We start from the raw sequence: 27,409 nt of genomic DNA, 5'->3' as shown, positions 1-27,409 counted from the left end.
TCGCCTGGAGCGAGAACGGCATGGTCGTGCACCCGGTCAACCCGGCCCAGGGCTGGGACTACACTTACCGCGTGCGCGACGTGGTCGGGGGCGAGCCGCCGGCGAGCACGGCGCCGTCTCGTGGCCGGCAGAACCGGCAGGGCCGGCGGTCGCGGTCGCTGAGCAGCGGTCTGCGGCAGTTCTCGCGTGATCTGCAACGGCACTCGCGCAGCGTTTCAAACTTGCGTGGCGGCGCACGGCGTCGCCGCGCTGGCAGCGCTAGCGAGTGGAGCTCGCAGGGACAGATGGAGATGGGTATGGGCATGCGCTACGAGGGCGGTTCCATGGACGGATCGGTGGGGTCTGAGCCAGGCCCCGACCCGCGCGACGCGGGCGACCGGCAGGTCATGGTCCCGGTGTACTCGGAGGGCCTGTCTCTTTCGACGTTTCCCTACATGAACTCGCTCGCGCCTTTGTCGACGATCATGCGGAGCCAGCCCAAGGGCCAGTACGCAACGGTCGTGCGCAACAGCAGCGACGAGTTTGTCGAGAAGAGCCCGGCAGTCGAGCTGGCTCCAGCCGCAGTCTCGATCGGCGGCGACCTGGAGGCCGCACGGCCCGAGTCGGCAGCCAACAGCGAGGCGGCGGTGGTGCCGCCGCGAGTTGCGCCGCCCGCCGACGAGGCGCGCCGCACGCTCGCCGACTATGATCTGCGCTTCCTCGACAACCATTTCTGGCTGCCGCCGCTGACGGTGTACGGGCGGCGGCAGGCGGCAGGCGAGCTGCCCATGTACGTGATCCCCCGCGACAAGTACGAGTGCTCGCAGGCGGCGGCGATCACGCTGCTGTGCGCGTTCATGTGCTTCCCGCCGCTCTGGCTGGTGATTGGCTGGGGCGGGCTCGATCCGGTGGTCGGACGCATCCCGCGGGGCCCCAAGATCGCGGCGCGCGTCCTGGGCTCGGCGTTCTTCGTTTTTGCTATCGTGGGGATGGCGGTCGGGCTCGGGGTCGGCACGTGACGTCCCCCCACACCCAGCCGCATGCCATGCACCCGCCTCGGCCACAGCTGCCTACTCTATTCTCCGACCACAGCGTCGGATAGCATTGCGCATCGCTCCTTCACGCGCGTCCATTCGTTTGACTAGCCGGCTGGTTTTGTATATGATACCTCGGCCGGCGTGCGGTTGCCCGTCGGCGACTGCCCGATTGTAATGTCCTGTACTGTATATTCTGCGGCCAAGCGCCGATTAATCGTCTCTGTTTGACCGGAACTGCCGGAGCCCGGCAGCCGCGGGAGCACCCCCGCACTGCGTGCAGGCCACGCGAGTGGCGCGGCGCCACTCCGCAGCCACCCGCGCGCCGCGGCGGCGGCGGCACAGCGGGTACCACCAGTGACGCGGCGCCGCGGCCGCTGACATGTGGCGCCGCAGCGGGTACCACCGGGCGTCCTGCCAGCGACGCTGCGCGGCAGCCACAGAGCCACGCGATAGGGCCGTGCCGGGTAAGTCACATGGCGGCTGTGTTCTGTTGTTTTATGCATTAGCGCCTGCCGGGTAACGGCAGTATCAGCTGCGCCTTGCCCGTTCGGGTATTTTCGCATTTTGTGCGAGTTTTGCCATTTTCCCCCACATGCCTGGCTTGTTAAACTCCCGTACGAGCCAAACTCACCGCCATCACCAGCCGATCGGCTCCAACAAAAAGTGGCCAACACCCCTTTTTCAGCGGCAGACCGGAAGACAGCACATTGTCTTCCACGACCTTGACGAACAGCCATCGGAGGTGGCTGAGGAGCGCGATCCAGGGCGCAGAGTGCGTGATTCGGAGGCCACAGTGGCAAGGACAGTGCGGACGAGCGCATGTGGACGAGCTGGAGGCCGGGACTCCAAGACGGTGCGTGTGTGCGGCGGCACCGGTCTGGTGGCGGGCCGGGCGACCGGCAGCGGCGGCTGCGGGCGGCACGGCCCACGCGGCGCCGGGCGGCCGGGCCTAATGATCGGACGACGCTGACATTAGCAGGATAGGATTACACGGAGCCGCCAGGAGGCTGCCGGAGCAACAGAGCCGGTGCTGAGCGATCAGGCGGCCGGCACCGCCTCCTTTTAAGCAGCGGACTCGGCAGAGTTGCAAGTGCATCATGGGCAACGCAGCGGGCAAGGAGAACCGCGACGCGGTCTCGGTGGCGTCCGCCGGGTCGGGCCGGCGGCGACGGTCGTCGACGACGGTGTCGCTCGACAGCACGTCGTCCGCGGACGCGCCCGGGCTCGGCGGCCGGCTGCCGTCGGCGTCGAGCCTGCTGGGCGCGACGCCCGGCGCAGCCGCCATGAAGGCGTCGCTGCACAACGTGCTGAACAGCACCGAAATGGTTGACGGCGGCTACCTCGTCACACAGGGCGTGTACACGGGGCCGCAGGACTACAAGGCGCGCATCGTGCGGCAGCTGCAGGTACGTGGATGGCGCGGCCGGACTGACGCCAGATCGAACGCAAGCTGGCGCCGTTTTTCAAGGGCCTGAACGACTACGAGGAGTCGTGGGCCGACAACCAGGTCCTGGCCGCCATCAAGGGCCAGCCGATCCCCCCACCCGAGACATCGCCGCCGCCGGCGCCGGCGGTGGGCTTGACGTTGTCGGCGGCGGCGCCGTCGGCGGCGCGGTCGCGGTCGCAGTCGAACGTGGAGCCGTCGACGTATTTGCGCGAGCTGGCGGAGCAGACGGACGCGGCGGAGCAGACGGCGCCGGCCGGCGCGGCAGAGGTCCCCGCCGGCGCCGAGGCCGCCGAGACCGCTGCCGAGCCTGCCGAGGGCTCCCTGGCGGGCGCGCATGCGTCCAGCCTGTCGCTCGCCAGCTCGCACTCGGGCTCAAGCCCGTCGTCGCACTTCGGGCTGCGGCCAAAGATGCGCTCGCGCACCAACACGGTCAGCTCGTCGTCGGTGCCGCGGCAGAACAACGACGTGCTGGTCTACCGCGGCGCGACCGAGTGCCCGATCTGCTTCCTCTACTACCCGCCGTACCTCAACTCGACGCGGTGCTGCGACCAGCCCATCTGCTCCGAGTGCTTCGTGCAGATGAAGCGCGCGGACCCGCACCCGCCGTCGCCGCCGAGCTCGCCGGGACCGGACCAGGAGCCGGCACCGGCGGCGCCGTCGTGGAGCGTGCAGGCGGGCATGCCCAACCTGATCTCGGAGCCGACAACGTGCCCGTACTGCAACGAGCCGGACTTTGGCGTCACGTACACGCCGCCGCCGTTCCGGTCTGGGCTGGGCATGAAGGAGTCGCACAAGTGGTCGCTGTCGTCGACGTCCAAGAAGGGCCTGACGGCGCTGATGCCGTCGTCGGTGGTGTCGTCGACGACGTCGGTCAACTCGGGCTCGTCCGAGTCGTCGACCGGCCGCAGCGGCCGCCGGCGCGCGTCTCTGCCGGCGTCGGCCGCCGAGGTCGTCACGACCGACCGCATCCGGCCCGACTGGGCGCTCAAGCTGGCCAACGCGCGCGCACACTTGGCGCGGCGGTCGGCCGCGGCTACGGCGCTGCACTCGGCGGCGTTTTTGATCGCCCAGCAGTCGTCCGAGCCGCGGCGCAACCGGTCGGGCTCGTCCGGCTCGCGCCGCGGCCTGCCGTTCGACGTGCTGTTTGGCGCCGGCGGCGGGCGCGACGAGCGCCGCAGCGAGGGCCACTCGGCCCGCGCGTACGCGCCCCGCCGCAGCAGTCTGGTCGGGGCCGGCGCCGAGGCCGGTACGTCGCCCCGCCGGCTCCGGCGCCTGGCCGACCTCGAGGAGATGATGGTCATGGAGGCCATCCGGATCTCGCTGCTCGAGGACGAGCGGCGCCAGGCCGAGGGCGGCGACGAGTCGCCGTCCCGGGCCGTCGCCGAGCCCATTCTCGAGTCGCCCGCCGAGGAGAGCGCGGCGGCCGCCGAGGACCTGGCCGGGCCGCACCCGGCCCGCGCGGCGCCCGCGCCAGCCACGCCGCCGACCGAGCCGGTGCCGGTCCAGATCTCGGCGTCCCCCGAACCGGGGCCCGAGTCTACGCAGGACGCCAAGGATAAGGCGCTCGAGGTCACCATGCGCCATGCGCCCAGCAGTGACGCGGCCATCTCGCCGGTGTAGCCGGCTCTGACGGATTGCATGGCGCTGCCGCGGTCCGGCGCTGCCGGACGCGCTGCAGGCACGTACATCGGCTATGGTTTTTTGTTTCTAGGTGTTGGGTTCTATATACTATCATGGTACGCGACGACGCGAGTCATGCGGCGTCCCTGGCTGTCGGCGACAGCTTGGCGCGGTATGACTCGGCTCCGTTAAGTCCGTCGGAAGACTCGGGCCCGTAGGTGCCGGCAATTGGCCGCGAGCGTCCGTTTAGCCGCGGGACGGGCTAGCCGGTTGCACCGGCCCAATCAGCGGCACTGCCCCTGCACGGAGCGGGCGCAGGGCCATGGCGGGGTTGACGCGAACTATGTGGGCTGGGTCACGGCGGGTCACGGCGCGAGTGGGCGTGGCGCCGGGGCGGACGCGACCCGAGCCGAGGCGCACGAGCGCCGCACGGGCCGGGTCGCGGGTCGGGTCGGGGCGGCCGGTCGACCCGCGGGTCGGGCGGCCGGGTCGCGGCGCACCGCCCGTCGGCTCTTCCGTGCCTGCGCCCCTGTGGCGCACGGTCACGTGACCATCGCCCCCGTCCCACCCCCCAGCCGCCGTCTGCCAGCCCAGCGCCCCGACCATCTCTGCGCGTCGCGCCCGTAGTCGCGCTTGCCGTAGGGCTCGTCCGGTGCCCGCAGCCTGCGGCGTGTTATCTTATCGGCGTAGTTCGCTCTTATAGTCCGTGGCCCACCCAGGCCTTACTCAATCGAGCTCGCCAACGGACGGAGTACTTTGCAATTTCGCTACTAAATGACATATACAAGCTCCACCAGTGGCCAAGCTCGTCCCCACTGGCCTCGGACCATAAGACTGCGCTCGTGTGCCTCCGAGCGCGTCCGACTCGCCGTGCGACCCTGACAGGCCACCAGACCGTTTGTGCGCCCCGTCCCGGCGCTCGACAAGCCCGCGCAGAAAGCCGGCCGCCCGGCCCACCCGCCCTCGCTCCGCCCAGGACCCGGTCCGCCGCGCGCCCGCCCGTCCGCCCGTCCCCGACCCGCGCGTGCCGCCTGTGAGCCGTGCCGACCGCATCCGTGCGCCCTGTCGCCGTTGCCGGACCAGCAATGGACGAGCCTGTCCCCACCGAGACCCCTTCGCCGCTGATCGGCATCGTGACCGCGATCACGGGCAATGTGCTGATCTCGATCGCGCTGAACCTGCAGCGGTTCGCGCACCTGCGCCTGGCGCGCGCGCGTGACGAGCGCGCGGCGCCGGCGCCGGCCGAGCCGTCCGAGCACGCGCCGCTGCTGGCGCCGCCATCGCCCGCGCCGAGCACCGACTCGGTCGCCAGCACGGACTCGACGCGCGAGCGCGTGCCCGGCTACCTCAAAGACGGCTACTGGTGGCTCGGCATGTGCCTCATGGTCGTCGGCGAGGTCGGCAACTTTGTCGCGTACGGCTACGCGCCGGCGTCGATCGTGTCGCCGCTCGGCGTCGTCGCGCTCATCTCGAACTGCATCGTCGCGCCGATCTTCTTCCACGAGGCGTTCGCCATGCGCGACCTGGCCGGTGTGGTCACGGCCGTGGCCGGCGCGGTCACGGTCGTGATCTCGTCGTCGACCGCGGGCGAGGCGCCGCCGCCGCTGGGCCCACGCGAGCTGCTCGTGGCCGTCAGCCAGATCTCGTTCGAGGTCTACGTGGGCCTGACCGTGACTGCCATGGGCTTCCTCGCGGTCGCGTCCAACCGGTACGGCGAGCGCTGGATCGTCGTCGACATCTGTCTGGTCGCGCTATTTGGCGGCTACACCGCGCTGAGCACCAAAGCCGTGTCGGGCCTGCTGACCATGAGCCTGTACCGCGTGGTCACGATTCCGATCGTGTACCCGATCTTGGCCGTGCTCGTGCTATCGGCGGTGATGCAGGTCAAGTACCTGAGCCGCGCGCTCCAGCGCTTTCCGTCGACCAAGGTCATCCCGACGCACTTTGTGTTCTTCACGCTCTCGGTCATTGTCGGCTCGGCAATCCTGTACCAGGACTTTGACAACGCGACCGCGGCCCACCTGGTGCTGTTTGTGTCGGGCTGCGCGCTGACCTTCACTGGCGTCTGGCTGATCACCTCCGGCAGCAAGTCCGCCGCCGACGACGACGACGACGACGACGAAGAGGCCGCCGTCGGTTCTGGCCCGGGCAAGTACGGCGCCACGCCGGCGTCGCAGCAGCCGCGCTGGTCGTCCGAAGGCCGCCCGCGCACTGCCGACGAGGCCGACGACTACTTTATGTCGGTCGCCGCCGTCAACCTCGACCGGTCCAATGGCGCGCGCACGCCCAACTCGTTTTACGACGAGGTCTCGGACGCCGAGGAGATCGGCGACGCCGCCGAGCTCGTGGCCGAGCGCTATCGCAACCGGCCGCTGCTGCGCGTGCCCACCAACGACGAGAATGCGGCGGACGATCTCGCCCGGGGCATCGCTCTGCCGGCCGCCTACCGCCCCGAGGACCTGGTCGTCCAGACCGGCCCCTTTAACGGTCTGCCGCCGGGCGCCACGCTGGCGTTCGACCCCGGCGCGCCGCTGTCGCCACGCACGCAGTCGCGCACGTACTTCCCCGGCGCGGCCGCGGGCATGGGCATGATTGTGGACTCTGTCGTGCGCGACCGCGAGCGTCGCCGCAACCGCGTCGGCGAGCGCAAGCGCCGCAAGAGCGTGCTCTCGGTCGACGCGCGGCTGGCGCCGCTGCAGCCGACACGGTCAAACGTGTCGGACTCGGGCGTGTCGCAGTACTAGCATTGCATGTAGAGTAAAAATGTAGTAATAGAGCATTGATGATGATGGGAATTACGAGCGGTCGGTTGACGGCGGCATTGGCGGGCGACAAGGGCGGTCGCCAGTAGGTCCGACAGGTGCAGGGAGATGCTTGCTGCCGCTGCCAGGTGCCCAGGCTATCGCAAGCCAGTCGACCGCTCATCGCGGTCGCTGGCGTTTCCGCGCCTGACGACGCTACCTGCCCTCCATGCACCCGCACCTGCCTCCCTCGTATCGTCAATGCGTGCATTCAATCTATATACAGTCCCGGCTGTGGCTGCCCGAATCGAATGATGAGATGTCCCGTCGTACTCTTAATGCTTGTTCAGGAGGAACGCGTCCACAGCGAGGTAGACCGCGAACGCACCAGCACCCAGGCCGAAGCCGGGGAAGATGTTGCGGAACCGGGCCGCCCGCGAGAACTGGCCAGTGTATCTCCACGCCTCTCTGCTTGAGTTAGCATTGTCTCCAGAGCCGTCCGAAGCGTCTGCAACTCGGCCAAGCAGCAGCGGCTGCGCGAGCCCATCAACCGGCCGCCACCGGCGGCCAGCCGGCCGCCATCCGGCCGACGGACCGAACCCCCCCAAAATTGCCTACCTCTTCTCCCAGGGATCCTTGATCGGTGAAGCCATGTTGTCTGTAGTCGTCTGGTGTGGTGAGAGGAGAAAAATCTGCCGGTGGCCCAAATCCGCAATTCCTGCGGCGTGATTGGTTAGCCGTGCCTGGAGCACTGGGTGACATTTGGGGCGCCGTGGGAGTGGCGCCACTTTCCAGGCGCACATGCGCGGTGACATTTACGTAACGTTACCACAATGTCCTCGCGCACCCTGAACACAAAAAATTTTTTTTTCGCTGGCGCGCTTAAAAGCCAGACAAGCGCCCTCTTCCCTTTTTCTTCTTCATATCGTAAAGACACGTCTCTTCGTCAATCTATACATATATTCTATCAAAATGAGCGCTCCTGCTGTTTCCTACAAGGTTGCCGACATTGGCCTGGCCGCGTTCGGTCGTCGCGAGATTGAGCTCGCCGAGAACGTAAGTGGACAGTGCTCAGGCACACAACGAGCCGCACGCTTGTTGGGGAGGGCCAGCCGAGCTGGCTCGCGCCCGAGCAACGTGTTGGCCGCGCCACGCGGACAATTGTGCTAACAATGCTTAGGAGATGCCCGGTCTGATGGCCACCCGTGCCAAGTACCAGGCCACCCAGCCCCTGGCCGGTGCCCGTATCGCCGGATGTCTGCACATGACCATCCAGACCGCCGTCCTGATCGAGACCCTGGTCGCGCTCGGCGCCGAGGTCACCTGGTCGTCGTGCAACATCTTCTCGACCCAGGACCACGCTGCCGCGGCCATCGCCGCCGCCGGCATCCCCGTCTATGCCTGGAAGGGCGAGACCGAGGAGGAGTACCTGTGGTGCATTGAGCAGCAGCTGGTCTCCTTCAAGGACGACAAGAAGCTCAACCTGATCCTGGACGACGGCGGTGACCTCACCGCGCTCGTCCACTCCAAGTACCCCGAGATGCTCGAGGGCTGCTTCGGTCTGTCGGAGGAGACCACCACCGGTGTCCACCACCTCTACAAGATGCTGAAGGAGGGCGCCCTCAAGGTCCCCGCCATCAACGTCAACGACTCGGTCACGAAGTCCAAGTTCGACAACCTGTACGGCTGCCGTGAGTCGCTGATCGACGGAATCAAGCGTGCCACCGATGTCATGATTGCCGGCAAGACCGCCATCGTCGCTGGATTCGGTGACGTCGGCAAGGGCTGCGCCATGGCCCTCCACGGCATGGGTGCCCGCGTCATCGTGACCGAGGTCGACCCCATCAACGCCCTCCAGGCCGCTGTCTCGGGCTACCAGGTCGCCCCCATGGACGACGTTGCCTCGATCGGCCAGATCTTCGTCACGACCACTGGCTGCCGTGACATCATCACCGGCAAGCACTTCGAGGCCATGCCCAACGACGCCATTGTCTGCAACATCGGCCACTTCGACGTCGAGATCGACGTCGCCTGGCTCAAGGCCAACGCCGCCTCGGTCGTCACCATCAAGCCCCAGGTCGAGCGCTACCTGATGAAGTCGGGCCGCCACGTCATCCTCCTCGCCGAGGGTCGTCTGGTCAACCTCGGCTGTGCCACCGGCCACTCGTCGTTCGTCATGTCGTGCTCGTTCACCAACCAGGTCCTGGCTCAGATCGCTCTGTTCAACGCCGAGAACGCCTCGTTCCGTGAGCAGAACATTGAGTTCGCCAAGTCGGGCCCCTTCGAGGTCGGTGTCCACGTTCTGCCCAAGATCCTGGACGAGACCGTCGCCCGCCTCCACCTGGACCACCTTGGTGTCAAGCTGACCACCCTGACCTCTGTGCAGTCGGAGTACCTCGGCATTGCCACCGAGGGTCCCTTCAAGGCCGACATCTACAGATACTAAGCGCACTCATGTGTCGCGGCGGGCCGGAGGCCTAGTGTGCATCAACTGCATTTGTTCATAGATATTTAAAAAAGGATGCGGGATGGTATGACGACCTGTTAAAAAAATTGGTTTACTTGTTTGTTTTTTTTGTGTGTATTTTATCGGAGTTTTCCCTCAACGGATTCTTGGTTTAATATTGATGTATGTATATACATAATGGATTGTTTGATCTGCAGCTTCGGCGTAGAAGAGCCGCTACCCAGTCTGGGGAGAACGTGCGGCGGTGCGACATGTGGCGGTGCGGTGCGTCACTGTGGCGGTGCGGTCTGTGCTCGGGTGGGGGTCAGTGGTGTCGAAGCCCCGGGGTGTCGGCAGGCCGCGGCGGTCCCCGTCGTGAGCGCAGCCGCACAGCCGCGGCCGGCGCGAGCAGCTGCAGGCGGGTCGGCGCTGACCGCCCCGTCGGCCCAAGAGGGAGGCCGGTATTCCCGATGGCCGATACCAATGTCCGACGGGTGCAGACCAAGCCGCATCACACGCGGCGGTCGGACGTTAGTAAGCAGCCGTCCGCCTCAATATAAAGTGCCAAAGCCCACACCGTAGCCCCCAATTGACCCAGTCAGAGCACACACAATGGTTGCCACTTCTCGTATCATTCTCGGTAAGACCCTCCAGTGGATTGGTGCTGACTCCAGGAACTATGACGTTCGGCCCCGAGGGCACGGCCGGCGCTCGTATCAGCACGATCGAGCAGACCAAGGAGTGCCTGCAGCTGTTCAAGGATCGTGGCTACTCGGAGATCGACACCGCCCGCACGTACTGCAGCGGCCAGTGCGAGGCTTGGCTGACCGAGTCGGGCTGGCAGACCGAGTTCCACTTCTCGATCGCGACCAAGGTGTACCCGACCGAGCCGTACATGCACACCAAGGAGCGCCTGACCGAGCTGTTCAACGTGAGCATGGCCGAGCTCAAGGCCGACAAGGTCGACATCTTCTATCTGCACGCGGCGGACCGGGCGGTGCCGTTCGCCGAGACCCTGGAGGCCGTCAACGAGATCTACAAGGCCGGCAAGTTCAAGATCCTGGGCATCTCCAACTACACCTCGTACGAGCTGGCCGAGGCCGTGACCATCTGCCGTGAGCGCGGCTACGTCATGCCCAAGATCTACCAGGGCCGCTACAACGCTGTGACGCGCGACATCGAGCTCGAGCTGTTCCCGGCCCTGCGCCACTACGGCATCGACTTTGTCGCGTACAACCCGCTCGCCGGTGGTCTGCTGTCGGGCAAGTACAACACGCGCAACATCGAGGAGGCTGCCACGTCCGGCCGGTTCACCGAGGGCTCGGCCCAGGGCAAGCAGTACCGCGCGCGCTACTTCCGTAGCTCGTACTGGGAGGCCCTGGACGTCCTCGAGGCCGCTGTCAAGGAGACCGGCATCCCTCTGTACGAGATGGCGCTCCGGTGGATGGTCCACCACTCGGCGCTCAGAATTGGCGGCCCCCACGACGTGTCGGGCGACGGCATCATCATCGGCATCTCGTCCAAGGAGCAGCTGGCGACCAACCTCGACTCTCTCGAGAAGGGCCCGCTTCCCCAGGCTGCCCTGGACGCGCTGGACAAGGCTGCGTTGGCCGTCAAGCTCGACTCGCCCAACTACTGGCACGGAACGCTCTACTACCCCAACGACCCTATCCACTAGATAGCAAATAAACTCGCCGCGTCGAGCCGATGGGCAGCAGATAAGCTTATATTTCCTAGACCGCGTTACTGGCGATGACGTAGCCGTGGGCAACGGATCGAACCGCCCACTCTGCAGGCGTCAGGTCCGGCTTCTGCCTGGCACTGTCTGCGATGTCCGTGTGGACAGCTGCCCGATGGCCCACACGTGTGGAGCTAAACGCCTGCGACTCAGTGCCCGTTCAGTCGATCGCACACAGTTACAGTTCAGTTTAAGGCTCGCTTGTGCAGACTGGCATAGACCAGTGCGCCTTAATTTTAGTGCATGAGCGGCCATGTGGTCGCGAACGCGTACGCGGCCAGATCGTTACGCGCAAATTCACGCACGGCGGGCTCTGCCGAGCCCCATTGTTTGTGCCCGGCCGCCCGGGTCACGACCGCAAAAGTAACGCCGCAAAGACGCTAGCACGCTGCGTGTAACTCCAGGGGTCGCGCTGCTACCGCACGGTCCTGAGACCCGTAGTAGCGGAAACGTAGCAGAATTGTTTGATAGAACAGACGGGTAACAGCGGCCGCGGCGCCCGCAGAAAGGAGACAACGCGGCCTGCACCAGTGGCACCCACCAGCAGCCGCCATGCGGCTGCGGACAGTCGGACCGACCAGTGCTAGGTCGTTGGAGAGTCTCGCAGCCGGACGACAGGGCAGCATGGCCGGAAAAGAAGCCGCTGATGACGCCGGACCGGAAAAGCATGCTGCTGAGGGCAGTAGGGGCTGTCGGCTCCGTGCCGCGTCTGACGCGGCCCGTTCACTACGGCAGGTCCTACGGTCCCAGACGTGTCTGGACTCAGCTACAGCATACTGGTCGCGGTTCGGCCTTATGCCGGCCTGTAGGCATGTGGCGGTCGGGCGACGGTCGCGACCAGTACCAACTCAACTGGGCGGCCAGTAGCCGGCAAGAGTCGCAAGGCGCCGCAGGCCGCAGGTATTGAGTGACGCAGGTGTACTATGTGGATCGTGCGGCGCAAGCCGCGTGGCGCTGTGTTCCTGGGACCGCGACAACGCCTGGTCAGGCCTAGACGGAGACAGGACGCGTCATCGTGTCTGCTTTTAGTGCAATGGGACGAAGGAGAAGCGGCAGGGCCGACGCTCGAGCCTAACTTTTTACGGCTACGGCGCAGACAAGAATCGCCTACAGGTACACCGAGTACGCAAGCGGGCCGTGTCAGTGAAGCTTACTCTAGAACAGGCAGGTAATATTCTGTTTCTGGCATACCGGGCGTCGAACGGGCGCCTCTAGCAGCCTCAAAACGGCATTTGCGTTGGCTAGTGCAACGGTAGCGCCACGCCCGCACACCGCCAACGTACCACAGTGACGACAAATGACCGGATGGCGACGGCATCGGCGTGGCCAGCGGGCAAGCAGCAGCGACGAGGCCTAGGCGAATAGGGCTAGGAGACCGGCGGCCAGGCACACATAAGGGACAGGAGCGGCAAGCGCGGTGTACGCGGCCTCTGAACAGGCGCAGGGCGACGAAGCGCCACTGAATACATATATACGGAGCGACAGCTTTCGCCAGCAGCAACATGGCAGTAGCTACGACGGTCAAGGCTCAATGGGGCCGCGCCTGGCGGACGGTGCGTGCAGTCGAGATGCCACCTATGGCATTCACGGTGTTTCTGCCGACCTTGCTGGCGTCGATGCTGCTCGGTGTCGTCTACATCTCGCTGCCGGCGGCCTACAGATCAACGCCGTGGCAGCCGGGCACGGCGCCTGGCTGCTACAACTCGAGTGACGAGCTCTTTGACGCCCGGCCGGACTTGCTGCCGCCGCAGGTCCGGCTCGGCGCTGCGTCCGCAGTCGATAAGCCGGACCGGGTCGAGCTGGCTGACGGCGAGCTACGCGACGCGGCCCTGCTCTTCAACGCGGTGCACCACTCGATGCGCCAGGTCGGCAACTCGCTGGCGCCAAATGGCCTGTCGTTTGTGCCGGCACGGATCCCGGCGGGCACGCTGTTGTTTCATGGTCGCGGCAACGCCTCGGTCCCGCAGGGCCTTGAGTGGCTGGCCTTCGACGTCGAGTACTCGTACTCGATGGCCGCCATGGGCGGCGGCACTCCCGACAACCACTACCGGCCGCCGGAGTCGGAGCGTCATTCGTTCATGCTGACGTTTTCCAATCCGCAGGCCTTGGAGCGAGTGCTGGTCATCGACGGTCTATCTGCAGCACTGACGGCGACGGGCACGCTGGACTCGCAAGACCTGCTGATCGAGCCGGTGGGCGAGTGGAACGAGTACGCGCGCGCCAAGGGCCTGTGCGAATGGGGCAAGAAGTTTGGCGTGCCTGGCTTTGTGCGGATCAACACTGGCTTTGAGCTGCTGTGGTGCGACTTCCAGGACGGCCAGCTCGATCTTGTTGACCAGCTGGACATGGACCGCAGCTTCTACGGCTCGCGCGAGCTGTCGACGTCGGGGTTCCGCTGGATGCAGGCCGCCGCATCGCACTATCGGGGCTCGGGCGAGGCCCGAGTCGAGCCAGACTTTTCGCTGTTTACGTCGGCGTACGGCCGCACGAATGACTCGGCCAGCGCGGCCTACGGCAAGGTCATGTTCCCGGACAACGTCATGGCCCACCGACTGGCGGACGTGCCTGCGGACGTGCAGGCCGAGTGGCGGGCCGAGACCGAGGAGGTCGTGACCAAGTACGGCACTGGCCGATCAATTCCGTGGCGGACCGTGACAGACCAGATCGTGGCCAAGTACGCGTCTGTGCTTAAGCTGCTGTTTGACAACGGGGTGGACGAGGCTGGCAAGATCGCGGCCAAGGACGCCATCGGTCGGTTCTCGAGTGTACCGACAGACTCGCCGGCCACGGACCGGGCCGCGACGCTGGCCCGCTGCGAGGTCGGCTTCACGCGCCAGTTCTTGGGCAAGGACCTGACCAAGTACGACCAGCGCATCATGTCGGCCCTGACGCGGGTGCAGAATGAGATCTGCACGCTGCTGCTCGACGTCGAGGCTGGTGCACTGTCGGACGAAGTTCTGCTGACGAGCGTCTCACGGCTGTTGTACAATCTGGACTGGTCGGTCTACTACGACTGCCCAGAGGCCTGCGAAGCCGACGAGCTCTGCTACGTGCCCATGTGGCCGATGGGCTGGAACATGGGCTTTGGGCCGCCGCCGTATGGCGGCCCGTATGGATCGGGCCCAGGCGGTCCTGACATGCCTCCGCCGCCGGACATGAACGGAGAGGCCCAGATGGACCAGGCGCGGCCGCCGCCCGGTCAGGGGCCGCCTCCTGGGCAGGGCCCGCCGCCAGGTCAAGGCCCCCCTGGCCAAGGTCCGCCTGGTCAGGGTGCTCCCGGCCAAGGCCCACCTGGACAGGGTCCGCCGGGTCAGGGACCTCCCGGACAGGGTCCGCCAGGTCAGGGACCTCCCGGACAGGGGCCTCCCGGACAGGGTCCGCCAGGTCAGGACTCAGACATGTGGGTCCGCGGACTCGACAAACGGGCGCTCCCGGTCATGACCAACAAGCCGCCCGTACGTGTGCGCCAGATGGAGTGCCGGGGCAAGAGCAGCTTCGCGTTCCGCGGGCCTCACTAGTATTTGTATCTAGCTGGCGTTGGGGTTCATAGATTGCTTTAAGTCGAAATTCAAGCATGCACAACATCCGCACGCGCTCGCGATAGCCGGCCCGGGGGACCGGTCAGACGTAACGGACGGAACGCACAGCTGCCGTCAGGAGCACAGGAGACTCGCAGGCAGGCCAGACCCGGCTTCCAGGCCGGGCGTCGGCGGACGCCGAAACAGGGCACGTCAGCCACACAACGCCTACCATGCGCCGCAGCTCTCAGTACACGCAGCGCTCGGCCGTCTACACTTCCACTGAACACCATGCTCTATTAACTATGTATGTATGACAGCCGGCGACGGCGCATGTGAAAATGAGACAACATTATAAACCTCCTACCTAGACAGAACAAGCATCCCAAAAATCAAAAGAACCCGCGTCGTCCCTCATTCTGTTTTGTTTTCTCTAAAAATCTATCATCCTCGTGAAAAGTGCGAAACGGTTTTGTCGTGACGTCTAGTTGGCGCCGGCCTTGGTGTTGAGGATGAGGGCGACGATCAGGCCGTACAGACCCAGGACCTCGGCGAAAATGAGAATGAGGACCATGCCCACGAAGAGACGGGGCTGCAGCATGAACTGCCGGACACCCTCGTCACCGACGATGCCGATGGCGTAACCAGCAGCCAGGGCCGAGAAGCCGACCGAAAGACCGCACGCCATGTGCATGAAGCCGGAGAACAGCGAGTAGTCGTTGTCGGGCGACATGTCGCCGGCGATGAGCACGGAGACCACGAGGCCGTAGACAGCCAGGATACCGGACATAATCACGGGAATGAGCGAGCGCATGATGAGCTCAGGCTTGAAGGTACCGACACCAGCAATACCGATGCCGGACTTGGCCGTGCCGACGGCCGAGCCGATGCACGAGAGGACGACGGCGGAAGCACATCTGGAGGTCAGCGGTGCGCATGGCGCTGGGCGGCGGACGGCCGGCGAGACTGGGCTGGCGGTGCGGCCGTGGGATGCAGTGGAGGCAGCGGGTCGCCCACGCCGGCGACGGGCCCCTCGCCACCGCGGCAGCCATGCCGCCCGTGCCAGCCGTCCATCGTCTGTCGTACTCACCCCGCAAATCCAAAGAACGGCGCAAACGCCGGGTAGAGCTCGTTGTCCATTTCCATTTTGCAGTGATAAGTCTGGGAAAAAGGGCGGGAAAGACGATAGAAAGGCGCCGACGAAAAAATACGGCGGCCACCTGGAGCGGTTCCTGCTCGCGCACTAGCCCGGTCGGGCACAGCGCGGCCATACCCGCCAATCACGCCGCCGCCGTTGCCCGCTGCGTCGAGCTATGCCGCGATAGGCAACCAGCTTGCCGCGTTGGGCGCCCCCAGCGGGTCCGCACCGCACCGGGTAACACGCCCGCCAGATACGCGCCGCACGCGGTGCGGCTCAGATAACGCTCGTATTCTGCGGGGCCCCCGTACGAGCGCGCCGCAGCCATTGCGCGCGACGCCCGCTGGCGACGCGGCCATGGCTGGCCATGGCTGCCAGCCGCTGCCGTCCTACACCGCCAGCAGCGCGCAGGCTCCGTCGGCTCACGATTGCCAGACGCAGTCAGCGGCTGTGGACTCGATCCCGGGCGACTCGCGATCTGATCCCGCCAGCGCGAGCGGCCACAGACCTGATCGGCGCTTGCAGGAGGTCTGGACTGTCTGCCAGTGGTCTGCCAGTGGTGCACCAGCAAGGCCGCCGCCTGGCAGATAGGCCGCCGTCAGGCTTGGCCGCCAGGCGTGGCCGCCAGATAGCGGCCAGCTGAGGCCGACCCGCCAGATAGGCGCGACCCGCCGCATGCGACCCAAGCGATAGCCGCGACCCGCCACATGCCACCCGCCACATGCGGGCCGCACGCCGTCCGCGTGCGGCTCACCACAGCGACATGCTACACACGACCCGGCGGATCGCCCGTCCAGATCGCGCCCTGGACCCGCGCCCACCGCCGCCGATCTGGCCGCCTGCCGGCCCGTAGTTCGACTGACTTCGGGGAATCTGCTCGCAGGCCCCGCAAATCCTCGCCACGTGCCACTCCGGCCGGGTCCGCAGGTCCCCAGGTCCGCTCGGTCCCCAGGGCCGCTCCGCGAGTCCACGCCCCGTCCGCCGGCTTGTTCTGCCCCGCACGGCGCTGAACCCGTGAGCATCCGGACCGCGCCCGCCGGCGAGCCGTACGACAGGCCGACCACGACTACCGCAATGCTACGGCTAGGTCGTCACAGACAACGCTTACATAGCGAGTCTCACAATGCTGCCCCGGCCGACCGACAGCGGCGCAGCAGCCGCCAATGGCAACACGGAGCAGGCTACGCGTTTCATGGGCGTCGGACGTGTTTGGCAACTGCGTCCGAGCGTGTTTGCTAGGCGTGCCTGAGCGCGCTTGATACGTGTGCCCGCGGTGCTTGATACGTGTGCCCAGCGTGCTTGATACGTGTTTGATAGACCCTGTCGGGCAGTCCGTCCGCCTGATCCGCTTGATAGGTCCGCTTGATAGCCTCTGGAATGTTTGATAGACGCAGTCCGTAGTACATACGTCCACAGGGCAACCGGCGCGTCCGCCTGTAGCGCGACCAAAGTGCCCAAACCTGTAGTTAGGCAGCACGACACGGCCTACGGCACGACGCGACCAGTGATCCCACGCCGATCTCTAGCCGGACAGGCCTGGGATCACAGCGGGGAGTGCGCCGACGCTGCGCGTACAGTTCTCTACGTTCCCGAATCTTGGCGATGGTGGTGCCTGGCTGTGTGCGGGTCCAACGGTCGCTTATGGCAGTCGCTGGCGAGATCAGCCACGGCCATCGCCAACGGTCGCCAACGACCACCGGTCGGCTGCTGTGATGATCTGGCCGGCAGAGTGATCCGCGAAGGCGCGCGTTGTTCGCGCGCGAACAGGTGCCGCGATGTTCGCCCGGCACCCAACGGGCCAGGCGCTGGCGGCGAGCCAGACGGCGCTGCCGGCCGGTAGGAAGCCAGCCGCGGCAGGCCGTCGACCGGGAGAAGGCCACCCGTAGCCGCCGGCCGCCGTAGCGGCCAGATCGTGCGGCGTTCGCGTGCGGCGTCCAGCGGCCGACCGGCCGTCCACGCGGCCAGGCTTCCGCCCCGTCTGGCTCTCGCCCCCAGCCGTCCCGCCCGCCAGACGCAGCCGCGCTCGCGGCCGCCGATCGGCGGCCAGCGCAGTGCCCCAGCGCGCACGGCGCCGCCCACTCCGACTCAGATCGGAATGTGTCGCGGGTGTGGCCGGCGTCTGTAGCTACCGAACTAACCGCAGCCAGCGGACAGGCGGAAGCCGCGGGTTCGACAGGCACGCGGCGCACGCGCAGCCGGCGGCCGCACCGGCCACAGGCGGGCGGCGCGCGTGCGGGCCACAGCGCCGGACCGCAGCAGCCGTGCAGGCGCCGCACGGGCAGCGACGCGGGTGTTGCGGCGGCAGGCGCGGGCCAGGCGGACCTAACCGCCAGGCGTCAGGGATCGCCAAAAGCGCAGGCGCAGAAAAATACAAAAAAATCCGGCAGTTGGCCACCCTGACGGCAGTCGACGACGATTAGCTCGCGCGTGCGCTCCAGACCGCTCACGCAGGTGCCCGGAGGCACTCAAGGACAGCAGCGCGGTCGTGTTTGACGACCGCAGCGAGCACGACAGGGCCGGACAGGCCCTGGAAAGTCATTCGCGCTGGACCACGGGCGGACAACAGGCCCGGCGGTCGGCCCTCGCGCGCGCGGGCCGCCGCGGGCCGGGGAGGCCGGCACGGGCGTGAGATACGTGCCACGGACAGACAGCATCGGCGCCGGCGAGGACGGGCGCGGCCCGCGGCCGTGGCCGGGCGCGGGGTCGCCTGGCGGGTACGGGCCGGGCCCTGGTCCGGGCGCCGGGCCGCGCGCCGGCGGGCCGGGCGGGCCTGGCGCGGGCCGGCAATTGGCCCGGCCGCGGCAGGTGCCTGAACGCATCTACGCGCCGCGGACTGCGGGCGGCGACTTTACGCGGAGCGGGCCGGCTTCGGCCGGGCTGCACGCGCGCGAGAACGAGCGCGAGCGGGAGCTGCCGCCGCGCACGATCAGCAAGATGCGCAGCGACTCGGTGCTGGGGTCGCGTGTGCACCTGGGCGCGCGGGCGCCGTCGCCGTTTGGCGAGAACGGCGCGTGGACGCGCGGGGGGTCGCCGGCGCCGACGGCGGCGCGCGCGCCGTCGCCGCTGACGCGGGCGGGGACGGGCCCGCCGGGCACGGCGGGTGCGGGCGCGACGGGCGCGGGCGTGGGCGCGGGCGTGCCGCTGAGCGCGTCCGCCAGCGCGCCGGCCAGCGCCGGCGCCAGCGGCGCCGGCGGCCCGCCGTCGCCCGCGGCCCGCCGCGGCGGCCCGCCACGGTCGGCCTCGGCCAGCGCGATCTCGGCCACGCTCGCCGAGCCGGGCACGCCCGCGCCGGCCACACCGCACTCGGCGCACCGGCCGTCCCTCCCGGGCGGCTTCAGCACGCAGTCGATGATCCTGACCACGTCCAAGCAGGTGCCGGAGGTCTACCCGGCGCTGCTGTCGCACGTCGCCGCCAAGATGCGCCAGCGCCTGCAGGTCGGCGACAAGGTCAAGGACGGGCTGTCGTACAAGGCCGCGTTCACCGGGTCCGAGGCCGTGGACGCGATCGCGTACATCATCAAGACGTCGGACCGCAACCTGGCGCTGCTGCTCGGGCGGGCGCTGGACGCGCAGAAGTTCTTCCATGACGTCACGTACGACCACCGGCTGCGCGACTACCCCTACGAGGTCTACCAGTGGCAGGACGACTCGTTCGTGGTCTACGAGGAAAAGCACAAGATGGCGGCGATGGCGCAGTCCACGGGCGTGAACGGGATCTTCACGCTGATGGCCAACTGCTACTCGCCCACGTGCACACGCAACCAGCTGTGCTACTCGATCTACTGCCCCAACCGGCTCGAGCAGCAGGCGCGCCAGCGCATGCGGTCGTCGTCAGCCACGCCCGGACCCGCGGCCGCGTCGCCGCCGCCCGCGTCGTACCAGCTGGCCAACGGCGGCAGCAGCCCCGGGGGCGCGGCCGCGGCCGTGCCCGCGGCCGGCCCGACGCTCCACCGCGAGGACAGTCTGTCGTCGCTGCGCGACGACGACAAGGAGAACAAGCTGTGGATCCACACCGTGTCCAAGGAGATCTCGGAGTCGATCGACGAGCGCGAGCGCAAGCGCCAGGAGGTCGTGTGCGAGGTCATCTACACCGAGCGCGACTTTGTCAAGGACCTCGAGTACGTGCGCGACTTCTGGATCAAGCCGCTGCGGACGCAGAACGTGATACCCGAGCACCGGCGCGAGAAGTTCATCCGCACGGTGTTTTCGAACGTGATGGAGGTGCACGCGATCAACTCGCGGCTGGCGGACGCGCTGACGCATCGGCAGCAGGCCGCGCCGGTGGTGAAGCAGATCGGCGACATCATGCTCGAGTACGTGCCCAAGTTCGTGCCGTTCATCCGGTACGGCTCGAACCAGCTCTACGGCAAGTACGAGTTCGAGCGCGAGCGGTCGACGAACCCGCAGTTCGCGCGCTTCGTCGAGGAGACCGAGCGGCTGAAGGAGTCGCGCAAGCTCGAGCTCAACGGGTACCTGACCAAGCCGACGACGCGCCTGGCGCGGTACCCGCTGCTGCTCGAGGCCGTGCTCAAGCACACGGCGCCGGACGCGGCGGACGCGACGGACCTGCCGCGCGCGATCGAGCAGATCCGCGAGTTCCTGTCCAAGGTCAACATCGAGTCCGGCCGGGCGTCGAACCGGTTCAACCTGATGCAGCTCAACTACTCGCTCGTGTTCCGGCCGGGCGAGCACGTCGACCTCAAGCTGGCCGACGAGGGCCGCCAGATCCTGTTCAAGGGCCTGCTCAAGAAGAAGACCCAGGACAACCAGGGCGACATCCAGGTGTACCTGCTCGACAACTGCCTGCTGTTTGTGCGCGTCAAGATCGTCAACAAGCGCGAGCAGCTCAAGGTCCACCGCAAGCCGATCCCGCTCGAGCTGCTCGTGCTGTCGCAGTCCGAGGAGGCGCCGTCGCGCGCGTCGCTGGCCAAGCGCCCGTCGTCGTCGCTGATCCCGACGACCAAGTCGTCCGCGCCGTCGCGCGCGGAGAGCGCCAGCAACAAGTACCCGATGACGTTCCAGCACCTCGGCCGCCGCGGGTACGAGATCACGCTCTACGCGACCACGTTCGTCGGCCGCAAGAAGTGGGTCGAGCAGATCGAGGCCCAGCAGCGCGTGCTGCGCGAGCGCTCGGGCATCTACGTCGAGAACGTGCTCTGCGCCGGCTTCTTCGACGGCTCCAACCGGGTCAACTGCGCCGTGCCCATCGACGGCGGCCGCAAGATGCTCTACGGCACCGACAACGGCATCTACATCTCGGACACGCGCACGCGCGACGGCGGCCGGCCGTCGCCGCCGCAGAAGACGCTGTCGGTCGCGAACGTGACCCAGCTCGACGTGCTCGAGGAGTACTCGACGCTGCTGGCGCTGTCGGACAAGAACCTGCTGTCGTGGTCGCTCGACTCGCTCGACCTGTCGGACCCGGGCAGCACGTCCAAGAAGCCCAAGAAGATCGTGGGCCACGTCAACTTCTTCCGCTCGGGCCTCTGCCTCGGCCGGCTGCTGGTCTGCACGGTCAAGTCCAACTCGATGACGTCGACCGTGCGCGTCATGGAGCCGGCCGACTCGACGTCGCGCAACAAGAAGCACTACCAGTCGCCGGCCGCCGCCGCCGCGCTGCGCAAGTTCCTCCAGGTGCCCGCCCAGGACGCCGGGCTCAAGGTCTTCCGCGAGTTCTACATCCCGTCCGAGTCGCTCTCGATCTCGTTCCTCAAGTCCAAGCTCTGCGTCGGCTGCGCCAAGGGCTTCGAGCTCGTCTCGCTCGAGACCCTCGAGACCCAGTCGCTGCTCGACCCCGCCGACACGTCGCTCGACTTCGTCATGCGCCGCGAGGGCCTCAAGCCGATCTCGATCTACCGGCTCAACGGCGACTTCCTGCTCAACTACTCGGACTTTTCCTTCTTCGTCAACCGCAACGGCTGGCGCTCGCGCCCGGACTGGATGATCCACTGGGAGGGCCTGCCCCAGAGCTTTGCGCTGTGCTACCCGTACCTGCTGGCCTTCGAGCCGAGCTTTGTCGAGATCCGCCACGTGGACACCGGCGCGCTCGTCAACATCATCACCGGCGGCAAGGACGACGTCGGCGCCGAGAACGTGCGGTTTCTGCACGAGAGCATCTCCGAGATCCTCTACGTCTACGAGGACGAGCGCGGCTACGACGTCGTGGCCTGGCTGGACTTTTGGCACGGCCGCGAGTGACTGCGCGGCGGCCTCGCGGCGCGGCGGCCGGCGGCCTGTATTTATGTCATTGTAAGCTACATTCTGGCCGTCAGTTTTGTTGCCGCCGGCATGTCTAGATATCGTTATTTGCCCGCCGGCCGCGGCCAGCGCACCGGCCGGGTTTTTGAGTGCCTATGTATTTTATGAATTCATTGTACCATGAGGGCCTCCCGCGGGGGGCAGACGCGGCGCCATGCGCGGCGGGCAGCCGCGTTGCGCTGGCGCCATCGGCGGCCCAGCAGGGGCGCCATCGGCACGCAGGGACACTGCAGCTACGGTACATAGGGTAATGGGTGCATGTCGCGCGGACAGCAGCGCCAAAGTCAGACGGCAACGAGTTGCTTTCATTAACTATTATAGACACATCAGAGGCAAACTACAGCGCAGCACGCTTACAGCTTCTTCTTGATGACCTCCAGCAGGGTCACGGCGTCAGCAGCGAACTTGCGGATGCCGTCCGAGAGCTTCTCGGTGGCCATCTGGTCCTCGTTCATCTCGTAGCGGAACGCGGCCTCGTCGTCGACGAAGGTGACCTTGGTGATGTCCTGGGCCTGGGCCGAGGTAGCCTCGAGCTTGGCCGGAACAGGCTCGGTCGAGTTGAAGAGCTCCTCGAGGAGACCGGGCGAGATAGTCAGGAAGTCGACACCAGCGAGCTCCTTGATCTCGCCAACGTTGCGGAACGAGGCACCCATGACGATGGTCTTGTAGCCGAACTTCTTGTAGTAGTTGTAGATGCTCTTGACCGAGACGACACCGGGGTCCTCCGACGACTCGTAGGTCTTGCCGGTGGAAGCCTTGTACCAGTCAAGGATACGGCCGACAAAGGGCGAGATCAGGGTGATGTTGGCCTCGGCGCAGGCAACGGCCTGGGGGAAGGCAAACAGCAGGGTCAGGTTGCAGTGGATGTCGTACTTGGCCTCGAGCTCGCGAGCGGCCTGGATACCCTCCCAGGTCGACGCAATCTTGATCAGGATGCGCTCCTTGGGGATGCCGACCGACTCGTACAGAGCAATGATCTTCAGGGCCTTGGCAATGGTGGCCTCCTTGTCGAACGACAGGCGGGCGTCGACCTCAGTCGACACACGGCCGGGGACGATCTTGAGGATCTCCTTGCCGAACTCGACCAGCAGACGGTCGAGCGCCTCCGAGGCCTGCTCGTCGGGGGTCGAGCCGTGCGCCTTGCCGTACTCGACGGCAGCGTCGATCAGCGACGCGTACTCGGGCTTCTTGGCAGCGGCCAGGATGAGCGACGGGTTGGTGGTCGCATCCTGGGGCTTGTACTTGGCGATGGCTGCCGTCAGCACCGCCGCGCGCGCTCACTTACACTCGAACTCGCCGGTGTCGGTCACGACAACGGTGCCGGTCGCCTTAAGGAAGTCAAGAGAAGAGGAAGACATTGTGATTGAGATTATCCGCAATTACAGAATGATACCGAAGAACAAAATAGGCGCGGGACAATGTTGCTATATATGCGGTGGAAGCGTGAGGAAAATAACCTCTGCGGGCGCCTGTAGACCGAAGGACTGGCCGCCGTTCGCGGACGGCGTGGGTACCATCAGAACTTAGTCTGTTGGGCGGACTGGCCCTACTACTACTCACTTGGGAAGCGGCGGCCGAGAGTTTTAAGACACCCGCCTCTATCAGGCCGGTCCTGGGACCAACGAGTCCGGACCCAGCGCCCAGAGCCGACGGGTGCCGGCGAGGACGGCACCGGGTACCCGCGACCCAGTCCGCTGGCACCCCATCCCCTGAAGCCAACAAAACGCGCACGGTAGGGAACGTGCGCGGCTGGGGGGACGGGGGGGGGGCCGCCGGCGCGGGGCCCGCGGCCGGGCCACGTAGCCGGCGATCAGCCGGTTGGCGGCCACGGGCTGATTAGCTAAGCGTGGCGGGCCGTGTCGAGCCTATTTTGCGCCGCCTTAGCTAATCACGCCGGCGCGCCGCTCGCGCCGCCAGCCGTCGGCTGCGTGCCCGGGGCCGGCGGCCGCCGGCAGGCCGCCCACGCCGTCAATTGAGCGAATTACGGCTGCGCGCACGTCTGGGGAAGCCGGTGCGCGATGCGCCAGCGCGGGTACCACCGACGCCACGCCCCCCACTGGCGCGCGCCCCGGCTCCTAGGGCGGCCGCGACGGGGCGGCCGTGAGGGCGCCGGGGCGCGCCGCCGCCGCCGGCGACGGCGATGACGCCACGGCCGCTGGCGCGGCGCTGGCGCGGCGCCAGCGCTGGGCGGTCGACAGGAGCTCCACAAGTGGGCCGTGTTGGGTGCCCCGGTATCCGGCAGCCGGGCCGGCCACATCGAGCCGGCGTAGACCGCCCCGACCCGCGCACCCCCGGGCCTGGCACCTGCCGGCCGTGGCGGTGCTCGCCTGCGCTGGCACGCGGTCACGCCATCCAGATACGGTTGCGGGTGGGGGGCACCCGCGCTAGTCGCGCCTGGCCCGCCGAGCCCGGAAGGAGGGGGTCGGGTGTCGGACGCCCGGCGCCACAGCGCCTGGGGCTGGGGCCTGCCCGCACTGCCACCACGCGTACCGCCTGCGCCGGCCAGGCGCGGCCGCTGCACCGCCGCGGCCGCCGCGCACCGCCCGCCCGGCGCCACAGCCAAGCTCGCCGGCCCCGCAGGTCAGGACCTGGTGGGCCGCTGACAGGCTGCCGCCGGCCGGCCGGCGGACCCAGTCACGACGCGCCACAGCCGCCACATGCCGGCGAGCGCGCCACCGCCGCACGCCGCTGCACGCAACGTTCTGCCATCGCCGAACGTCCAGTCAGCCACCGCCGAAGGCTCCGTCCGCTGCGCCGGCGCCAGCCACACCGGCGCGACCCGCGCCACCCGCGCACGATCCGCCGGTGCGACGGGTGCGGCCACGGGTGCGACCCGCCAGGCCAGCCCTGGTTGATCCGTACGCTAGTCCGCAGCCCGGTCCGCCCGCTCTCTCGCCTGCCGCTCCGTCGCGCCGGCTACGAACAACGTAACCGGCCGGCCACGACCCTCGCGCCCGCCGCGCCGGCTCCCAGGCCCGCGCAGCTGCGTCTCGTACTCTTGTGCAAACAAACATCCTGAATCTATTCGGTCATCAACATGGCTCCATTACCCTCCTATCTCTACAACTTTTCTTTCTATAGTGAATATAAAAAATATATGTAATATGAAGATAACAATCAAATATCCGTCCCTTCACCCCATGTCCCATGAAATTAAACTTGTATGAGGAGTCGTGTGCAGCGGGTGCGGTCGTGAGCACTCACCAGACTAGACCGGTGGCCGGCCGGCTGCACGGCTCGAGAAAAAAACGCAAAACAATGAAATCGTGACGACCTCTCACGCTTACTGCTTCTTGACGGTCTGCGGGCCCATCGGGGCGTCGAAGGCCTCGTACGAGATCTTGATGGTCGAGATCGACTTGAGGGCAACTCCCAGGATGACGACGAGGACAAGCGAGGCAATGATGGCCATGAACATGCCGGGGGTGAAGAACTGGTAGCGCGTGAAGAGCGAGCCGTCGGTGCGAGCGCCCTCGGGGATCATGGTCGGGTAGGCGGTGCCGGTGGGGTAGCCGGTGGGGTAGCCGGTGGGGTAGCCGGTGGGGTAGCCGTAGGCGTACGACGGGAAAACACCCTCGGTGGACGACGGCTCAACGGCGACCTTGGCGGGGGTGTCGGCGAGCTTGGCGAAGTGCACGTCGCGCTTGTCGACGTGGCGCGAGATGGGCGACGACGTGTAGACGACAACGTACTTGTCGTCGGCGTTCATCAGCGACATGAGCGAGTAGATGAACGCGTCGTTGTCGGCCAGGACGGTGTTGCGGGTGCTGTCGACGGGGAGCTGGTCAAAGTCGACACGGACGACCGACGACTGGCCCTCGGCGAGCTCGATGTTGGCCGACGACGACGAGCCATCGACCTCGATGGCCTTGGCGCTGCCGCTCTTGGCGAGCGCGTTCGACACGAGCTGCTCGATGGCGATGTCCTGGCCGTGCGCGTGGCGCAGGGCGTACGACGACTCGGCCTGCTCGAACAGGTTGCGCAGGTGCGGCGTGCTCTTGCCGGCCAGCGACGAGAAGTCCGAGGCGTGCAGGCCAGGCTGCGACACAATGACGTACTTCTCGGCGTCGGCGTGAGCAATGAGCTTGCTGGCCAGGTCCTGGAAGTGGGACGTCGACGAGATCGTGTGGGCGGCGGCACCGGCGTGCGACTCGAAGGCCTCGCACCTGCTGTCAGCGCTGCCGGACGGCCTCACTTACTTCTTGGACGACATCATGAACATCGGCGAGGTGTCCTCGAACGCCGAGACGACCGACGAAGCGGCGATGAGAGCCGCAAGCGCTCCTTTAACCGAAAACAGCATTTTCTGGCTCGTTAGCAATGCCGGCAAGAGACGCGCGACGGCTGCGAGCGAGAACGACGGCAACGACGGCTACTGGCCCGTCCGGACATGCCCCCAGGCGGTCCGAGCCACTGCGCAGCACGGCCAGGCCGACCGGGTCGCCGGTGCGGCCGCCCCGCTGATGTTGATTGCCGCGACCCGCACCCGACCCGGCCAGCCGCGCGCAAGGCCCACTTGGCCCGGCGAACTCCGGTCCCGTCGTTGCCGTCCGTTTGCTGTCCGCGCCGCTGTCGCACCACCGGTACTTACAATATAGATGTCTAGAAAAAAGTGAAGACAATTACGAAAGGGAAAGGAAGCGAACGAAAGAAGAGAGATAGAGAAAAAAGTGGAAAGTTGGTGTAGTCCACGGCGGGCTCCAGTAGCGCAGCCTCTGCTGCAGCGGTGCTGTTGGTTCCCACACCAGACTATCTCTCTCGTATTTCGTATTTGGCGCCTACACTGCTATCTACCAGCCTCTAGAGCAGCTTCCCCTGGACCACGGCCGGCCGGCGATGCAGCCGTAGATGCGCTCGGCGTCCTCCGACGCAGACTACGTCTGCCCGGCCGCCGGCCAGACAGAAACACGCGGCAGGCGGCGACGGGTGCGCGGCCCAGAGGGCCCTAGCCACCGCCGCCCCGGTAGCGGTCAGGGCCACTGCTGCCACCGACCCGCTACGGTGCATATTCTGCGATCGGGCGCTATGTTCTGGTTGGCCAGATATGGCGATAACGAAATTTTTTACCGGTGCTTATCGCACCTGCACAGCCACCGGGAAGAGGTGCGGATGCGGCATAGACGCCAAATAGTTACGCGTGTGGGGCGGGTGCGTCTCGTGGCGCGGCGGATATGCCCTGTCTCGGCTGTGCCGTGACCCTGCCGCGCCGATTTGGTCCATTCAGGGGTGGGACCGTTGCGGCCTATGGACGCGCGCGTAGTACACGGTCGGCGGCTGGTGGTGCGCCGCACGATGTGCGGCGCGACACAGACTGCCGCACGCGGGGATCGAACCGCCGTCACGGCCACGGGCATGCCACCGCGCCACACCCCGGCGGGCCGCGCCGCGACCGCGCGCCTCAGACGCCTGCCGGATGCCGGGCCCGTTCCTGGACCATACCCGCACAGTGCGTCACAAAGCTTATCCCCAGGCACCTACCGGAATCGG

The 27,409-nt window shown here is 66.9% G+C and overlaps 12 protein-coding genes across 12 annotated transcripts; 7 read left to right on the top strand and 5 right to left on the bottom strand.

Annotated features, from left to right (window-relative positions):
* The first annotated feature begins 94 nt into the window (after positions 1 to 94).
* On the top strand, positions 95 to 1,244 carry V1510DRAFT_422098 (uncharacterized protein). Its single transcript, XM_066934733.1, has one exon. The coding sequence runs from the start codon at positions 285 to 287 to the stop codon at positions 996 to 998; it is 714 nt and encodes a 237-aa protein (XP_066787117.1). The 5' UTR covers positions 95 to 284; the 3' UTR covers positions 999 to 1,244.
* On the bottom strand, positions 1,060 to 1,935 carry V1510DRAFT_245686 (uncharacterized protein). Its single transcript, XM_066930559.1, has one exon. It carries the CDS (start codon positions 1,835 to 1,837, stop codon positions 1,121 to 1,123), a length of 717 nt encoding a protein of 238 aa, XP_066787116.1. The 5' UTR covers positions 1,838 to 1,935; the 3' UTR covers positions 1,060 to 1,120.
* Positions 1,637 to 4,207, top strand: V1510DRAFT_422096 (uncharacterized protein). The gene is made up of 3 exons (XM_066934732.1): positions 1,637 to 1,869; positions 1,996 to 2,422; positions 2,455 to 4,207. Exons 2-3 carry the CDS (start codon positions 2,114 to 2,116, stop codon positions 4,081 to 4,083), a joined length of 1,938 nt encoding a protein of 645 aa, XP_066787115.1. The 5' UTR covers positions 1,637 to 1,869; positions 1,996 to 2,113; the 3' UTR covers positions 4,084 to 4,207.
* Positions 4,208 to 5,353: 1,146 nt separating this feature from the next.
* Positions 5,354 to 6,876, top strand: V1510DRAFT_422094 (magnesium transporter NIPA-domain-containing protein). Its single transcript, XM_066934731.1, has one exon. It carries the CDS (start codon positions 5,457 to 5,459, stop codon positions 6,825 to 6,827), a length of 1,371 nt encoding a protein of 456 aa, XP_066787114.1. The 5' UTR covers positions 5,354 to 5,456; the 3' UTR covers positions 6,828 to 6,876.
* A 283-nt stretch (positions 6,877 to 7,159) lies between these two features.
* On the bottom strand, positions 7,160 to 7,477 carry V1510DRAFT_404747 (NADH-ubiquinone oxidoreductase B12 subunit; the record flags this gene model as incomplete). Its single annotated transcript, XM_066932281.1, has 2 exons — positions 7,160 to 7,292; positions 7,443 to 7,477. 2 exons carry the CDS (start codon positions 7,475 to 7,477, stop codon positions 7,160 to 7,162), a joined length of 168 nt encoding a protein of 55 aa, XP_066787113.1.
* Positions 7,478 to 7,751: 274 nt separating this feature from the next.
* On the top strand, positions 7,752 to 9,487 carry V1510DRAFT_422090 (Adenosylhomocysteinase). Its single transcript, XM_066934730.1, has 2 exons — positions 7,752 to 7,880; positions 8,005 to 9,487. Exons 1-2 carry the CDS (start codon positions 7,797 to 7,799, stop codon positions 9,268 to 9,270), a joined length of 1,350 nt encoding a protein of 449 aa, XP_066787112.1. The 5' UTR covers positions 7,752 to 7,796; the 3' UTR covers positions 9,271 to 9,487.
* A 324-nt stretch (positions 9,488 to 9,811) lies between these two features.
* V1510DRAFT_422088 (NADP-dependent oxidoreductase domain-containing protein) lies at positions 9,812 to 10,997 on the top strand. The gene is made up of 2 exons (XM_066934729.1): positions 9,812 to 9,910; positions 9,945 to 10,997. The coding sequence occupies exons 1-2, from the start codon at positions 9,883 to 9,885 to the stop codon at positions 10,946 to 10,948; spliced, it is 1,032 nt and encodes a 343-aa protein (XP_066787111.1). The 5' UTR covers positions 9,812 to 9,882; the 3' UTR covers positions 10,949 to 10,997.
* A 1,513-nt stretch (positions 10,998 to 12,510) lies between these two features.
* On the top strand, positions 12,511 to 14,526 carry V1510DRAFT_404744 (uncharacterized protein; the record flags this gene model as incomplete). Its single annotated transcript, XM_066932280.1, has 2 exons — positions 12,511 to 14,206; positions 14,405 to 14,526. The coding sequence occupies 2 exons, from the start codon at positions 12,511 to 12,513 to the stop codon at positions 14,524 to 14,526; spliced, it is 1,818 nt and encodes a 605-aa protein (XP_066787110.1).
* A 271-nt stretch (positions 14,527 to 14,797) lies between these two features.
* V1510DRAFT_422085 (uncharacterized protein) lies at positions 14,798 to 15,699 on the bottom strand. Its single transcript, XM_066934728.1, has 2 exons — positions 15,617 to 15,699; positions 14,798 to 15,443 (listed from the first exon to the last, which is right to left on the bottom strand). The coding sequence occupies exons 1-2, from the start codon at positions 15,670 to 15,672 to the stop codon at positions 15,011 to 15,013; spliced, it is 489 nt and encodes a 162-aa protein (XP_066787109.1). The 5' UTR covers positions 15,673 to 15,699; the 3' UTR covers positions 14,798 to 15,010.
* Positions 15,700 to 18,928: 3,229 nt separating this feature from the next.
* On the top strand, positions 18,929 to 22,046 carry V1510DRAFT_382488 (CNH domain-containing protein). Its single transcript, XM_066931661.1, has 2 exons — positions 18,929 to 19,521; positions 19,627 to 22,046. Exons 1-2 carry the CDS (start codon positions 19,013 to 19,015, stop codon positions 21,860 to 21,862), a joined length of 2,745 nt encoding a protein of 914 aa, XP_066787108.1. The 5' UTR covers positions 18,929 to 19,012; the 3' UTR covers positions 21,863 to 22,046.
* A 160-nt stretch (positions 22,047 to 22,206) lies between these two features.
* On the bottom strand, positions 22,207 to 23,313 carry V1510DRAFT_422076 (uncharacterized protein). The gene is made up of 2 exons (XM_066934727.1): positions 23,208 to 23,313; positions 22,207 to 23,174 (listed from the first exon to the last, which is right to left on the bottom strand). Exons 1-2 carry the CDS (start codon positions 23,278 to 23,280, stop codon positions 22,276 to 22,278), a joined length of 972 nt encoding a protein of 323 aa, XP_066787107.1. The 5' UTR covers positions 23,281 to 23,313; the 3' UTR covers positions 22,207 to 22,275.
* Positions 23,314 to 24,918: 1,605 nt separating this feature from the next.
* On the bottom strand, positions 24,919 to 26,591 carry V1510DRAFT_422073 (BIG/ATPase V1 complex, subunit S1). Its single transcript, XM_066934726.1, has 3 exons — positions 26,514 to 26,591; positions 26,122 to 26,228; positions 24,919 to 26,088 (listed from the first exon to the last, which is right to left on the bottom strand). The coding sequence occupies exons 2-3, from the start codon at positions 26,223 to 26,225 to the stop codon at positions 25,206 to 25,208; spliced, it is 987 nt and encodes a 328-aa protein (XP_066787106.1). The 5' UTR covers positions 26,226 to 26,228; positions 26,514 to 26,591; the 3' UTR covers positions 24,919 to 25,205.
* Positions 26,592 to 27,409: the final 818 nt, after the last annotated feature.

Source organism: Dipodascopsis tothii, assembly GCF_038497935.1.
Source record: "Dipodascopsis tothii strain CBS 759.85 unplaced genomic scaffold V1510scaffold_34, whole genome shotgun sequence".
Taxonomy (NCBI): domain Eukaryota; kingdom Fungi; phylum Ascomycota; class Lipomycetes; order Lipomycetales; family Lipomycetaceae; genus Neoaidaea; species Neoaidaea tothii.
The sequence above is the reverse complement of the archived record's forward strand: the minus strand, read 5'-3'. Positions and strand labels throughout refer to the sequence as shown.

Bases quoted from the DNA above. Each gene is read 5' to 3' on its own strand.
- V1510DRAFT_422098 (XM_066934733.1), top strand. From the start codon at position 285: ATGGAGATGGGTATGGGCATGCGCTACGAGGGCGGTTCCATGGACGGA.
- V1510DRAFT_245686 (XM_066930559.1), bottom strand. From the start codon at position 1,837: ATGCGCTCGTCCGCACTGTCCTTGCCACTGTGGCCTCCGAATCACGCA.
- V1510DRAFT_422096 (XM_066934732.1), top strand. From the start codon at position 2,114: ATGGGCAACGCAGCGGGCAAGGAGAACCGCGACGCGGTCTCGGTGGCG. The intron at 2,423-2,454 runs GTACGTGGATGG...GACTGACGCCAG, and splicing joins GCATCGTGCGGCAGCTGCAG to ATCGAACGCAAGCTGGCGCC.
- V1510DRAFT_422094 (XM_066934731.1), top strand. From the start codon at position 5,457: ATGTGCCTCATGGTCGTCGGCGAGGTCGGCAACTTTGTCGCGTACGGC.
- V1510DRAFT_422090 (XM_066934730.1), top strand. From the start codon at position 7,797: ATGAGCGCTCCTGCTGTTTCCTACAAGGTTGCCGACATTGGCCTGGCC. The intron at 7,881-8,004 runs GTAAGTGGACAG...AACAATGCTTAG, and splicing joins AGATTGAGCTCGCCGAGAAC to GAGATGCCCGGTCTGATGGC.
- V1510DRAFT_422088 (XM_066934729.1), top strand. From the start codon at position 9,883: ATGGTTGCCACTTCTCGTATCATTCTCG. The intron at 9,911-9,944 runs GTAAGACCCTCC...TGCTGACTCCAG, and splicing joins CACTTCTCGTATCATTCTCG to GAACTATGACGTTCGGCCCC.
- V1510DRAFT_422085 (XM_066934728.1), bottom strand. From the start codon at position 15,672: ATGGAAATGGACAACGAGCTCTACCCGGCGTTTGCGCCGTTCTTTGGA. The intron at 15,444-15,616 runs GTGAGTACGACA...GCTGACCTCCAG, and splicing joins CCGTTCTTTGGATTTGCGGG to ATGTGCTTCCGCCGTCGTCC.
- V1510DRAFT_382488 (XM_066931661.1), top strand. From the start codon at position 19,013: ATGATCCTGACCACGTCCAAGCAGGTGCCGGAGGTCTACCCGGCGCTG. The intron at 19,522-19,626 runs GTCGCCGCCGCC...CCGCGAGGACAG, and splicing joins ACGCCCGGACCCGCGGCCGC to TCTGTCGTCGCTGCGCGACG.
- V1510DRAFT_422076 (XM_066934727.1), bottom strand. From the start codon at position 23,280: ATGTCTTCCTCTTCTCTTGACTTCCTTAAGGCGACCGGCACCGTTGTC. The intron at 23,175-23,207 runs GTAAGTGAGCGC...TGCTGACGGCAG, and splicing joins CGACACCGGCGAGTTCGAGT to CCATCGCCAAGTACAAGCCC.
- V1510DRAFT_422073 (XM_066934726.1), bottom strand. From the start codon at position 26,225: ATGCTGTTTTCGGTTAAAGGAGCGCTTGCGGCTCTCATCGCCGCTTCG. The intron at 26,089-26,121 runs GTAAGTGAGGCC...CGCTGACAGCAG, and splicing joins TTCATGATGTCGTCCAAGAA to GTGCGAGGCCTTCGAGTCGC.